Raw genomic sequence first — 13,711 nt, forward strand, 5'->3', positions numbered from 1 at the left:
GGTAGATGCTTTTTCTAAATCTTTATTGTAGGGACTGGCACACTTAGGGCTGTGTGAGTTTATTAGTCTATAGCTACATAATCCAGAATCTTAAGACTGGAATCAGTAAGAAGATTGATAATTCTTTTTGACATGATAACATGTCATGGGGTTTCCTCGTGATCTACCTCTCCACCCAAAAAATAAAAGTCTTTATCATTCTTTGAGAAGATGTTAAATTATGATCTGCTCTGGAGGAGGTTAGAAAGGTGACTTTGCAGACGTCTGCCTCGTGGGTAATAATTGTAAGGTCATTATAATCGTATTATGTCTCTTACATGATTAATTTTCTGTGGAGTGATTTGGACTTCCAATTTTTAAAAATATTTTTCAGTATGGTGGTGATATTACCCGAAAAATGAAACTTTTGAAGAGACAAGCAGAAGGAAAGAAAAAACTGAGGAAAATTGGCAACATTGAAGTTCCAAAAGATGCTTTTATAAAAGTCCTGAGAACACAATCTGATAAATAATTGTGGGGAAAAAAATGAATTTTCATAAATTAAAACTTGTGTATCTTTTCATTTTACTTAGTAATCTATATGTTGACAACAGAATGAAAAGTATAAAATTTGTTGGTTTCAGTATTTTTAGGTTTAAATAATCAATTAGCTCTTTGAAAAGGAAGAGGTGGCAGGATATGAGCTTGGATTCTGAAACCATATTGCCTGGTTTTAAATTTCTATTCCAGTCACTCCCCAAGGTAAATTATTACTTTACTCCTTAGTGAAATCAGGATTATACTGTAATTTACCTCCCAAGGCTGCTGTGAAGATTGTATCAGGTAGTATGTTTAAAATACTCAGAAGAGGGCAGCCCAGGTGGCTCAGTGGTTTAGCGCCACCTTCAGCCCAGGGCCTGATCCTGGAGACCCGGGATCGAGTCCCACGTCAGGATCCCTGCGTGGAGCTTGTTTCTCCCTCTGCCTGTGTCTCTGCCCCCCTCCCCCCCTCTCTTTGTCTCTCTCTGTGTCTCTCATGGATAAATAAAATCTTTAAAAAAATAAATACTCTGAAGAGTATGACACAATAGTAAGTGCTGAGTGAATTTTAACTATTTTGTTTTCACACATTTTTTTTCTTACACTAAGAGGCTCAGCATACTTAAGATTCTATCTAGTTCAAGCCTAAGATAAAGTATTTTCAAAATCATCTTAAGTATCAGTTTGTTGTTAGCTGGATAAAATCAGATTTATAGGGAGTCAGTGATTTTTTTTTAAAGATTTTATTCCAGAGAGACACAGAGAGGCACGCCCGGGCTGATCACGCGCTGGGCTGAAGGCAGACGCTCAACCACTGAGCCCCCCAGGTGCCTCACGAGTCAGTTATTAAAGTCAAATACCATACTAGCTGGACATGTGCTGTCTAGTTTTTGTTTAAATTTTTATAAATGTCTGAAAGAGTTTATTATATTCACATCTAAATTAAGGATAGGGGCTGTCTTAATTTTGATAATTAAGGTACATTTGGTGCAAAGTGATAGGTGTCTGGTATTAGCAGCAGCTGTTATTAATGGCAGTTTAATAATTATTTCCAGATGTTGTAATTGAGACTGAGCTTTAAGTATTAAGTTACTGGATATCACACAACCCGTAAATGGCTGTCATGTTTCAAAGCATGTATGTACTCTTCACTCCATTCACCCGGTTAGTGAACAAACCAGATGGCAGGTTGTATTACCAGAAGATACGTAATTTAGCCATTGAATTTTGTCCTCTACCTTGAATGAATTAAGTAAATGTCTTTTAGAGATAAGATTATCAATGCATTTTTAAAAAAATATTTGTGAGAGACACAGGCAGAGGGAGAAGCAGGCTCTGTACAGGGAGCCGGATGTGGGACTCGATCCCAGGTCCCTGGGACCACACCCTGAGCCGAAAGCAGATGCTCAATCCCTGAGCCGCCCAGGCTTCCCTACAATGCATTTTATACAAAGGTAATTACATTGTGAATATTGTAACTATAAGATAGTGGGATTTACTTAAAATTGTGTACAGAAGGGGCTCCTGAGTGGTGGTTAAGTGGTGAAGTGTCTGCCTTCAGCTCAGGTCATGATCCCAGGACCCCGGGATCGAGCTCCACATCAGGCTCCCTGAGCCTGCTTCGCCCTCTCCCTGCCGCTCCCCCTGCTTGTGCGCGTGCTGTGTCAAATAAATAAATAAAATCTTTGAAAAAAATTGTGTTAACCCGTGATTTCATCCTACCTCTGATCTCGGGTACCTTCCCTATCCCCCCCTAGCTGTAATAGTTAAAATAGGAGATTTCATAACAATATTTGTATTTTGTGTGGTATATTTGAAACCAGAAGAGCATTTACAGATCACGTCTAAGACAGGATGTTCTGTTCTGTGACTGTCAGGAGAGGGTTGTAAGTTGGTACCTGGCACTAAGTATGGACCACGTTTCTGCTGTTAAAGCTTTGTGCTCTATTAGCGTGTGTAGAATTGGGACAGATTTAGTTCTCTTTCCTTTATCCTGACTTTGTAGGAAGCAGTTTTACTTGTAGTGATAAATGTAGTTTTCAGACTTTGTAGTAGGAGTTTAAGTTCTCCCCCTGAACCACGCTCCCAGACAGATGATTTTCATGATTTAGAGTTGTGTGCTAAGTATATTCCCCGAGGACCAATACTAACACTTTTGCCAACACTACAGTAATTTACACGAGGACCCGAGTAGCCACCACTTCTGGGGTGTATACCACGTGACAGCCGCCGTCCTGAGCTCCCAGGCGTCAAGGTACCACCACCATCTGTCACCTGGGCGGGCAGCGCAGACTTAACACGTGGCCAGTGCCAGTTACTGACAAAGCTGGGATTCGCTGTTTTTAATCCAAACCATACCCGTTCTTAGCTACCAGGCTTCATTGCCGTGTGGAAATCCAGAAGCCTCTGAGCTAGGGACTAGCGTGACCGGAGATCAGTTTGCCGAGGAGCTCGGGCACTTGGACCTACAACTAGCCCCCTGACATGAAGGGTAGTGATGGGAAATCTGCTCAACTGTGTTTGAGCTAGCACATTTAAAGCACAGAAATACAGTGAATCATGCACCAAAAGTTATGTTTAGCATTTTTAGGATCACACTGTGACTTCCTAAGATAAATAGGGCATTGCCCGGTAGCCAGTTCTTTATTACCAGCTGTGTGACTGGAAGACGATATGACTTAATAGTCATTTAAAGACCATTTATAACCAGGCAATTAGAACTACATTATTTGGAATTAAAGGAACATTTTATACCAACAGTTTCATTTTTAATTTTTATTTGTTATTTAAATATGTCAAGGAACTTAATTGTAAATACATTTCAATCACATTTCAGTTAAAGTAATCCTTCTGGATGGGCTTGTAAGATGCAAAATATGCTGAAGGGAGAATTTTTTTACTGCCCAAGGAGTGTCTAAGAAATCATAGGTAAAATTATTGTCTTTTTAACTTATATCTCCTAAATGCATGATGGCAACAAACAAAGTAAATGCAGAATCAATACTACTAATAATGTTGGAATATATCAGATACATGTATTCGTTTTTACTTCTGGAAATAAAATTTAGGTAACATTTGTTTATTATAAGCTTTATTTGAGTTAAAGATAGAAAACAATATACTCTTATTTGCAATTTAATGATGCAAGTTGTTAATGGCAAAGTTTACAGTAATTCCTTTTATATATACTTCATGTAATCCTTTTAGACATAAGGAATAAAGCTAATCATTTATGAAGTTTAACAATCAGAAAATTGTCTTCAAAAGAATTTAAGTGTGTTGCTAGGTATAAAGTTCATAATTGCCAAAATACTTATATTAAAAGCATGAACCCAAGTCATTAAATAAAAATAAAAGCACATTTGTAAAAAAGTGCTATAGAAGAAGGTGGTGCACAAAAATCATGCACTTATACAGACTTTCCCAAAGGACGTAAACTGTACTTTTAGGCACTGTCCTCTCTTCAGATTTTCTGTTCCAACAATATCTAGCAGGACTTTTGATGTCCAGATGCTACTGCAGAAAGATGACTAAGGCAACCACGTGCAGAAAAGCTTGTGTGTAATGTACAGAAAATACAAAGATTACATTCCAAAAGTAAAGGTCTGCAATGCTTGTTAAGATATCTGAAAGGCTTGGAGTGTCTTAATGTAATTAAAAAATAAAACTCTGAGAAAGCCACCGGATTCATACGAACGATATTTGATGTGTAGATTCTTCGTATGTAAAATGACTTGAAATCTTTTAAACATTTCATTTCTGTGATGTTTTACAGAGTGGCTCTGTGCCTTCTGTACTTTATAATAAACAGCTGTTTGTGAGAGCCAACTATTTCTCCTAAATCTTAGTATAAAATGGACACATTCTAAATATGGAATGTTTAACAGATATTGGACTTCAAAAATGACGATCTTCAAAAAATTCCCATGTTTTAGCATATTGCATAGCTGAAAATTCATCTACTACTTATAAAAGTGTTCTGTTCATTCAAGCAGAGTTTTGCTCCAATCTCCTTCAATTTCCTTCTTTCATACTGTATAGTGGATCCACAAGTTTATTGTGCACATGCATTAAACCTTAAAGAAGAAAAACACAATTCTAGTTTTATTTTTAATTTTGAATTATACCTCATTTACCTTAGAAAATAGAAGAGTTTATAAGATACAATAAATACATTGGTTCCCATCTGATAGAAAATAAATTTTATTGAAAAATGCAGATACACATGTTTCATAATGTTTAGCTGTAACTACCTAGCAAATAGCAATTTGTAATTATTTATGAAGCTGTAGATCTAGAATGAGTAGAGATCCCTAAAGAGTAGAAGCAGTTCTTCCCTTCAAAGCTTCAACGAAATAATAAATTTGAATACTGACTTGGTTAATATATTTTAATTACATCTATGAGTTGGTTAAGTTTGATCCTCTGGCACTTCTCTTCCAGCCTCCAGCCCAGGGTCTCAGAACTGTTGTTAAACTAAGGTAGCTTTAGTTCTCCAAAGTATTACCCTATCCATTCATCTGGCAATTATTTTTACTACTAATGACGTGTATTTACAACAGGGGTGGTAATAAACTATACTGAAGGAAGCTAAAAACAACCAACAACAACAACAAAAAAAGCAAAAACAAAAAAAAACCAAGGTTGTCATTAAAAAAGTTGAACACTCCATATTTAAACATAACAAAAGAGTTAAACTTAGTATGCAAATAAGTTAATACTGGATCATTTCTGACTCCCAAAGTGATGACAACTGGAAGCAGAAATCAAATATAGCCTCAACTCTTAGGATAGAATAGAACTTGAGATGGTTCAAGGAGTCTTTGAATTTCCTGCATTAATATACAAAGTTCTGTATGCAAGTGTGAGTGCAGGTGTGGGTTTTGTTCGGAGGACCATCTCTTCACCAGGTTTTCATAATGGTCCATGACTCAAAAGAAGGGAAGAGTCACGACATTGGAGCCCTGGTTTTCCTATTTATTTATTTATTTACTTACTTACTTGTATTTTTTTTCCTGGTCTTCTTTTTTTTTTTTTTTAATTTTTATTTATTTATAATAGTCACACAGAGAGAGAGGCAGAGACATAGGCAGAGGGAGAAGCAGGCTCCATGCACTGGGAGCCCGATGTGGGATTCGATCCCGGGTCTCCAGGATCGCGCCCTGGGCCAAAGGCAGGCGCTAAACTGCTGCGCCACCCAGGGATCCCCTGGTCTTCCTTTTTGACCTTAACTTCTACGTTCCCTTTTTAAAAGTATAATGCAGCCCAGGGTCGCCCTGCTGGCTCAGAAGAGCATGCCACTCCTGAAGGTTGGTAAATTCAAGCCCCATGTTGAGTGTAGAGATTACTTAAAAAAAAAAATAAACTTAAAAAAATACAACATAACCCCACTTTATCAATATACTTTAACTGTTCTCTAGTCTATTAACAGGAACTTTGTTGCTCCTGTGTTCGCTCTTCCTTACATCCGTGATGTTGCCTGTGCTATTTCCTTCCAACCTGAGTGCTACTATCTGTTTTCTAGGGCTTTCCATCCTTTCAACTCAAAAAGTTTTCTTCAACTACTATTTAATAGCCTTTGGGCTCCACAGGGTGACTGTATATAATTCAGCGCGTGGACTCAGGTGGTTTCATAGTCCTTTGTTCTCTCATCCACGTACCTGTCCAACTACCCACAATTTATCAAATGCCTCTAATGTGCCAGGCAAACTTCTAGATGCTGAAATAATGCAGTGAGCAAAACTTAAGTCCCTTTGTGAAGCTTTTATTTTCATGAAAGTTTCTCAAATCACTTAATCAGTCCACTTTTTATGATGCTGAGTCAACTACTTTCAGACAGAGATACTTCTTACACTTCTTTAACTGACACCACGTTAGACTATGTACTTGAAGGCACTTCAGCCTGTTTTCTCGGCTAATGACACTAACTGGAAAATACAATTTATATTTACCAAAAATAAACATTTAAGGGTAATTTTTATAGCAAAGAAAAAAATACTTGCTAATGGAAATGATTTACCAGATGATCCATCTGAACAGAACCAATACTATTTAAAACAGAATTTAACTGAAAAGCCTGGTCCATTTCAACAACCAGTATGTAGGGCAGTAAAATGGGGACTGGAGACACCCAGGAGGAGAGGGGACGACACACACAATGGTCATGTTAGATACTCGGTTTAGAAGACCTGCGTCTTCTAGAATTAGGATCGTTCTACCTGAAACAATTCCTCTCTCATTTGCTGACAGCTCTGATCATGGAAATAATACATTAGAGCTTGAAAACACAAAACATCAGAATAATTAAAAATTCAACTCTATCAAGTTTACACATTGGCTGTCACTTTTACATGTAAGCTGTTTCCAAACTAGAAATTATTTTGAAAATTTTATTACTTACATTTTGGATGATACATAAAGAATTTATATTGACTTAAGGTAAAACTGACATTTTTTACACAAGAATTCGATTGAAGCAAAACATTGCTACTTAAATCATTAACAGAAAAAAAAAAATAAATTCTGAGTACTCAAATGTGGAGACTTCCTGTCATGTTGCTGGAAGATGTTAAATGTCATAGATCCTAAACGTCACTTTTAAGGTTTTGGCTCAATCTGAACTCATTCGGTCTCCGTCTCAAGCTACTGGAGTAGGGCTTACAAAGGAATAAACAAACAAAAAAAATGTTCACCATGATGATGAGGTCCTGAAAATATATTCTCAAGGACGTGAAACACAGGCTTTATATAAAATCAGCAAAATCAAACAAATCCGAATAAAACATGAAATATTAGGCTGCTTTCCTGTGATTTACTTCTAGCTTCCAAAAGGTATATCCTGAAATGAACTTCCAATGACTTCTACTGTTTGAGGTGCGGTGCAGTTCAGGACCTACAGAATTAGAGCCCTTTCATGCACTTTTTAGGGACGACCGAAGAAAGGGTAGGAACGTGAGTAGACCCTGGGGGACTACAGGGGTCACGGCCTCCAGTGCATCCTGAAGTGGTAGGTAAGTCCGTGGGTACGACCCTGCGCCGGTCGCCGAGCGGGTTTAGAACAGTCAGGACTCTACCCTGAAGCGAAGCACCTGCCGTCCGTGGGGGCTGCACGTGGCCCAGAACGGCGTCTCTGCTCCACTTTCCTCCGTCCTGAAGGGAGGCACCCTGACTGGGGCGGACACCCCGAACCTCTTCAGAATACATGCAGCTCCACAGTGGACACACAACGGCCTCCGCAGAGCAGCGCTCCTCTCATGGAGGGTCTACACCTCAACAGAGTTCAGAACCGCTTAGATCTGGGCAGATGAATTAAAAAGAACAAAGCACATGTAATCACCTGCCCTCCTCCTGTCTCACGCTGTCCTTAACCTTTGCCTAGGGCCTCCCGGGCAGCAATTACCCGGCGTGAGAACGACCCACACAAGCTCAACCACCATTAGCCAGAGTCCCTTCCTCCTCCTGAGCGAGCACCGGGAGGCCAGAGGCGGCCTCCCCTCCCCCGGGCTCCCTCCCCAGCTCCGCCCGCGCGGAGCCTGCGGCCCTGGGGACTGCGGCCCTACTGGGCCTGTGAACGCCTCTGGAAATGGGACTACGAGAACATCCGCCTCCCTGGGCGGTGAGACCTGCGCACCCCAAGAACAAGCCGTGGAGAACTGAGCCTGGTCATCGGCGGACCGGCTGTTACCGTGTAGCTGAAGCGGTCACTTCCCTGAAATGCAGACATGTTATGACAGGAACCAAAGGGACATCCTGATGAGCACCAGGGGTTTACCTGAGGATTGCTGGTACCAGAATATGGGAAAGTTAAATGAATGTCTGGCATTAAACTATGTGGATGGGGCGCCGGGGAGGCTCAGCGGTGGAGCGTCTGCCTCGGGCCCAGGGCGTGCCCCGGGGTCCTGGGATCGAGTCCTGCATCGGGCTCCCCACAGGGCACCCGCGTCTCCCTCTGCCTGGGTCTCTGCCTCTCTCTCTGGGTCTCTCAAGAGTAAATAAATACAATCTTTAAAAAATAAAATAAAATATGTGGATAATGGGGATTCCTCCTATTAGTTTGTTCAAGGAGTCTAGTATTTGTAATGTACCTGAAAGACTCCTTGGGAATATATGGGTAAAACTCCATAGGAAGGGTCTTATTCACAACTCATCACAGACATTTCTCTTTTACCTGTTAACTTATTTAAAACTTGCCAATATTTCAGTTTAATTTGATACTTTTATGGCTTGGTAAGAAAAAAAAATATTTTTGATAAAAATATGACTGGACATAATCGAAGCATTTAACAGTAAGGGAAAGGTTTAAGTAAATTATGATACATCTACTTGACTTATATAGCCATTAAAAATGCTCTTGAAGAATAGTGAAACAGGAAAATGCTCACAACTAAGTGCAAATATAAAACTACATACATCAAACTCGTTCACTGTTAATCAAACCTCAACCATTTGTGTATCATCTTCAAGATTTTTGCTACATTCACACATTTACAGGAGTTAAAGATTTCCTTTAAAATGACTTATAACTTAAATTTATATAATTATTTCATGAATGAGACACTGAAAACTATATAAAACACACAGTATTTTATGGACCATTAAGAAACAATGCTACTAGATAACAGATAATGTAAACACATTCCAATTTCAGACAAGATAGATGTGAAAAAAGATGTGTCTTAGAAGCAATAAAATATGGTAACTTCTTTAACCCTGTTAAAACAATAATATTCCTGGAATACAGGTTTGATTGGTTCAGTATATTTTTTTCTAATATAAATTAATAGCTAGTAACTAGAGTAAAAAAATTAAAAATACAAAATCATTCATGTAAGATCAACAGTATACATACCACCCTGTGAATTACCTATATATATATATATATATATAAATATATATAAAAGACCAGTTATGTAATATTTTCATATCTGCTATATAAAATACAAGTACTTTATAAAGCACCTATTTATAAAGCTGTGGAATTCACTCTTAAGCAGGGAATGGGTTCCAAATGGTATTGTCAAATTTTCCTTGAAAAATCTCTTAAATCACCCATTACATCAAGACCATGTGGGTTTTTTTTTTATTTACAACCTGGTATGGTAAGGTTTAAGAATTACTGAACTAGACTGCACGAAGAGCCACAAGGAAAAGCTACGTGCAGAAGGCTGGTCAGCCAAACCCCTGCTTACCTGCAGACTCCAAACTGCTGACACCAAACCCTTATAACTGATATATGGAGATAATGTGAAGTCGTGAAGATTCAATGATATAGTGGGCAACCCAATGTATCTGCTGATGAGATTTTAACCCAACGTTGGTGAGGAAGGTGGGACAGGGGAACCATGACAAGAAAATCAGAAAGAACATATATACGTTTCCTTTTGGGCTATTTAATCTTGAATATACAGTATGAAAGTAAAATATTTTATTAAATTTTGGATTTCAAGAAAAATCTTGTTTACTGAAAACGGAAGACTTTCTCTTCATGAAAATAATAGGAAACTATTCTGAAAGCTACCATTATCTGAGGTGGAGGCTTCTATTCCTTAAAAAGAACTGGCTACTGTGTTGGCAAGATGCCGGTTTCAACAGGCGCAGGGCAGGATGTCACTCCATAGTCTCATGAGGTCTTACCGATCCTCTACAATGGGACATTCTCACCGTCTGCTTCTGCAATTTCAATGCTCACCTTTAAAGTATTTCACAGTTTTAACTCTTAATTCTAATGTAGCATCTTCGTCACACACAAAGATAGTTCGGGGATGCTGCTGGAAAGCAGAAACGGTCCACATGTGATTTACTCCTTCTTCTATTGCTTTGTAGAGAGCGAATGCCTTGTGTGCACCTGTTATGAGGATCATTACCTGAAAAGTCATGACCATTACATGTTAGCTAATTCTTAAAACATGTTTCAAATGACTAACAAGCTTCATTTTTTTTAAGAAAAAATATGTTATTAGCACCAATATTCCTCTGAAGGTAAAATAAAAATGAATAGGTACATATTTCTTCACAGATCAAGGTATTTATTTTTGTTCTTCAAGGTAAAAGGCAAGCATATATTGAAACTCTCTCTGGTTTAAAGTAAAATAGTATCTTGTTATGGAGTATTACTGAATATTCCATAACGTGTGTACTTATTAATACATGAGACAAAAAAAAAAAAAATACATGAGATACTGATGTGCAGAAGTGACCAGGGAAAATGAAGAAAAAGAAAAGGCTGTTTTGCAAAAGCAGAACTGCAGGTCAACAAAGAATATATAACCAGGAATGATAAACCAAATTGCTCTAATCCAGACAATCGATACAACAGATAGTACAGTGAAAGTAAAAGAAAGAAGCCTAAGACTATTTTGTTGAACAGATTGTTATCTAAAGTTGAAACAAAAACTAGATTTAAAGAAGCATTAGGGATCTACTTAAATGCAAGAACCGCCCTTTAAAAAGCACACAAGTCAAAAAAGAAATAAAATAAAATAGAAAATAAACAAATAAAAATAAAAAAATAAAAAGCACACAAGTCTTTTTTTTTTTTTTTTTTTTTAGCACACAAGTCTTACAAACTATAGAAAATCCAAGCTCTTGGTCCCAAGTTCCTAATAGCCTATGATTCAAAGAACATGTTGCAAATATAAATGTATGTGTCAGAATGAATCTTCACCATTTTTATGATTTAGAAGGGGTTTGCAATAATGTTTGAAAAAACTGATAATAGACTAACAGGCAGTGGTGATGCAGGGTGGGATCCTTATTTGCCTCTAAGTTATTTGTTAAATGGCTGGGATTTGGTGACTGATTAGATGTAGAGAAGAAACTGATGATGACATGTATCAAGCTCAGAGAATTTTCATGGTGAGTGCCGCTATTCACCAAGGGAGATAATATTCAGAAGAAAGGCAAATTTGGCGGAAAGAGAAATTTAAATTTTGGACACCATAAATTTTGGATACGCCTTTAGGTATCTAGATCTCAGCTGGAAGGTGGAAATACACAGTGTGCAGCTTCAGGAAGAGCACAAGATACGTGGTATTACCACTGTACTGAGAGTACTTTATCTTTTTGGAATGGTGACAAGATTACTGAAAGAATGCTCCAAAGAGTGACTGCTATTGACTTATTAAAAAAAAAAAAGGGGGATCCCTGGGTGGCGCAGCGGTTTGGCGCCTGCCTTTGGCCCAGGGCGCGATCCTGGAGATCTGGGATCGAATCCCACGTCGGCTCCCGGTGCATGGAGCCTGCTTCTCCCTCTGCCTATGTCTCTGCCTCTTTCTCTCTCTCTCTGTGTGACTATCATAAATAAATAAAAATTAAAAAAAAAAAAAAACTTTAAAAAAAAAAAAAAGGCATCCCCAGAAGCACTGCAGAGGTTGAGACCATGTGCGCCTCCAGGTTGAGACCCGAGGGAACAACCATATTCAAAGGGCTGGTGAAGGGAGAACAGCTTGGGAGGCAGACTGGGAAGGAACGCTGAGCTCCGCAAGAGGAGTAATGGCAAGAGTTTTATGATGGGAGGGGTGGGGGGGGGTCCGTAGTGCAGATGATGAAGAGGCCCAGGAGGACAGGCCTGGAAAGATGCTGCGTGTCAGAAATGAAGCGGTCACCCCCGACTTTGGGGACTTTCAGTAAGGTAGCAAAATCAAAAGCAGATTTTTAGATTTTATTGGTTTTTTCCTACGTCACCTTAGGAATAAGTATCCAAAGTATTTTAATTATATAAAGCAATTCTAAAGATGTTGCAATAGTGGAAAACAATTTGTTTTCTCTTTCAAAATTGCCTTTAAAATATATGATATCACCTTTAAATATACCTCAGTAAAAACAAAACTGTAATCCTTTGGAGGTACATTTAGCTTTTGGCAGAGCCAAAGGTCGACAAGAATCGGATTTGCTGGTTCAAATAAATGAGCAAACTGCGGACAGAACTGTGTCCAACGTGACGTCTCAACATAGTCCATTCACACTACGCCCCGCAGTTCGTAAGCCCTGTTATGTGCAGGCAGCGTAGACTGTAAGGTTAAACCGGTCCAACTACAAGAACAACCAGGAGCTGTGGAAAGTGCTACAAAGGCAAAGAACAGAGTGGTCTGAGAGAACAGAAGACAGTCACTCTGACCATGGGGAGTGCGGTCAAGGAGGGGAGTTTCGGGGGGCGGGGGGAGGCCCGGGAGCACAGAGGCCTCGGGCCCACCCAAGGGGTTCCTTACGGGCTGACCATGCCCAAGCCCAGGGGAACCGTGACACTCCCAGGCGTCACTCCCAAGGCCTCAGGGCCGGTCGCTAGCAGGGCCGCCTAATTACGAAGCTGCTTCCTGATGCACGAACCACTCACGTGCATCTTCCCCCTAACAGGAGCATCTCCCCACGTTGTTTCAGGTTTTATTGTCTTTGTTCCTAATAAAACTAAAGTTGAAGAACAGCTCACGCCACAGTTAAAATCACTGGCAAATGAACATCTGTACACGTTAAGCTCCTCGCAGTTAAAGAACGAAGACCATGGAGGGTGATGCCTGTGTCAAAACAACGCTATAAAAAAAAATCAAAGCACGAAGGCCCCTGGGAGAACAATGAAGTCCTAGAATAGTTCTGCCATAATGGTTTTCTCTGTAGTCACGCCGGGAGCTAATACCTAAGGTGAGTAGCATCGCAAAATCTTTTTGGAAAAAAATGACCAAAAGAAAAAAAATCAGATCTGAGTAACCGTTCATTCTAACAATTAGCCTGTTCTATCACAACTTAAATCTTGTTAAATGTAACAAATCTATTTGCAGAACTTTCAGTTTTTCAGGCTCTAAAATCTTTTTTTCGATGTAATTACTATGGAATTTCAATCCTTCAAAGCTCTTTCTTCACATAAGGATGATTTTTAGATGAAAAAAAAACTACATTTTGAATGACAGTTGTATCTGTGTGTCCCAGCCCAGACGTATTGTCGGTCTGCTTTCCTCCGAACCTGCCCCATCTTGTTACCAGGAAGGAAGTTTCTGTAGAACTGAACCACAGAATCATGAGCTGGCTGCAATTTGTTCTGCTATTCTCAGGGAAGGAAATCAAAGCCCAATTAAAAATTTAAAAATTAGGTAGGATCTGCTATTCGGAGTCCCTGCCTTCTTAGGTACATCCATTTTGGGACACATCCAGCCGGACTTAGATGGGTTCTTTTTCTGCTAGAAACTGGCTACCCTCTCACAGT

General features: G+C 39.2%; 2 protein-coding genes across 3 annotated transcripts in view; one reads left to right on the top strand and one right to left on the bottom strand.

The window, feature by feature from the left end:
* GUF1 (GTP binding elongation factor GUF1) overlaps nt 1-4,347 on the top strand; it is a 25,377-nt gene extending 21,030 nt beyond the window's left edge. The window contains exon 17 of the mRNA XM_038555983.1: nt 374-4,347. Within this exon, the coding sequence (XP_038411911.1) occupies nt 374-511 (138 nt within the window). The 3' untranslated portion in view covers nt 512-4,347. The remainder of the gene's footprint in view (nt 1-373) is intronic.
* GNPDA2 (glucosamine-6-phosphate deaminase 2) overlaps nt 3,285-13,711 on the bottom strand; it is a 25,099-nt gene continuing 14,672 nt past the window's right edge. The window contains exons 6-7 of one of the 2 annotated variants that reach the window (XM_038555985.1): nt 10,208-10,382; nt 3,285-4,595 (exon numbers count right to left, since the gene is read on the bottom strand). In XM_038555985.1, coding sequence (XP_038411913.1) covers nt 4,534-4,595; nt 10,208-10,382 — 237 coding nt within the window. In that variant the 3' untranslated portion in view covers nt 3,285-4,533. Of the gene's footprint in view, nt 4,596-6,262; nt 7,815-10,207; nt 10,383-13,711 lie in introns of those variants that run through there. The other variant, XM_038555984.1, reaches the window with a different exon arrangement.

This window comes from Canis lupus, chromosome 13 (assembly GCF_011100685.1).
Source record: "Canis lupus familiaris isolate Mischka breed German Shepherd chromosome 13, alternate assembly UU_Cfam_GSD_1.0, whole genome shotgun sequence".
In the NCBI taxonomy this organism is placed as follows: domain Eukaryota; kingdom Metazoa; phylum Chordata; class Mammalia; order Carnivora; family Canidae; genus Canis; species Canis lupus.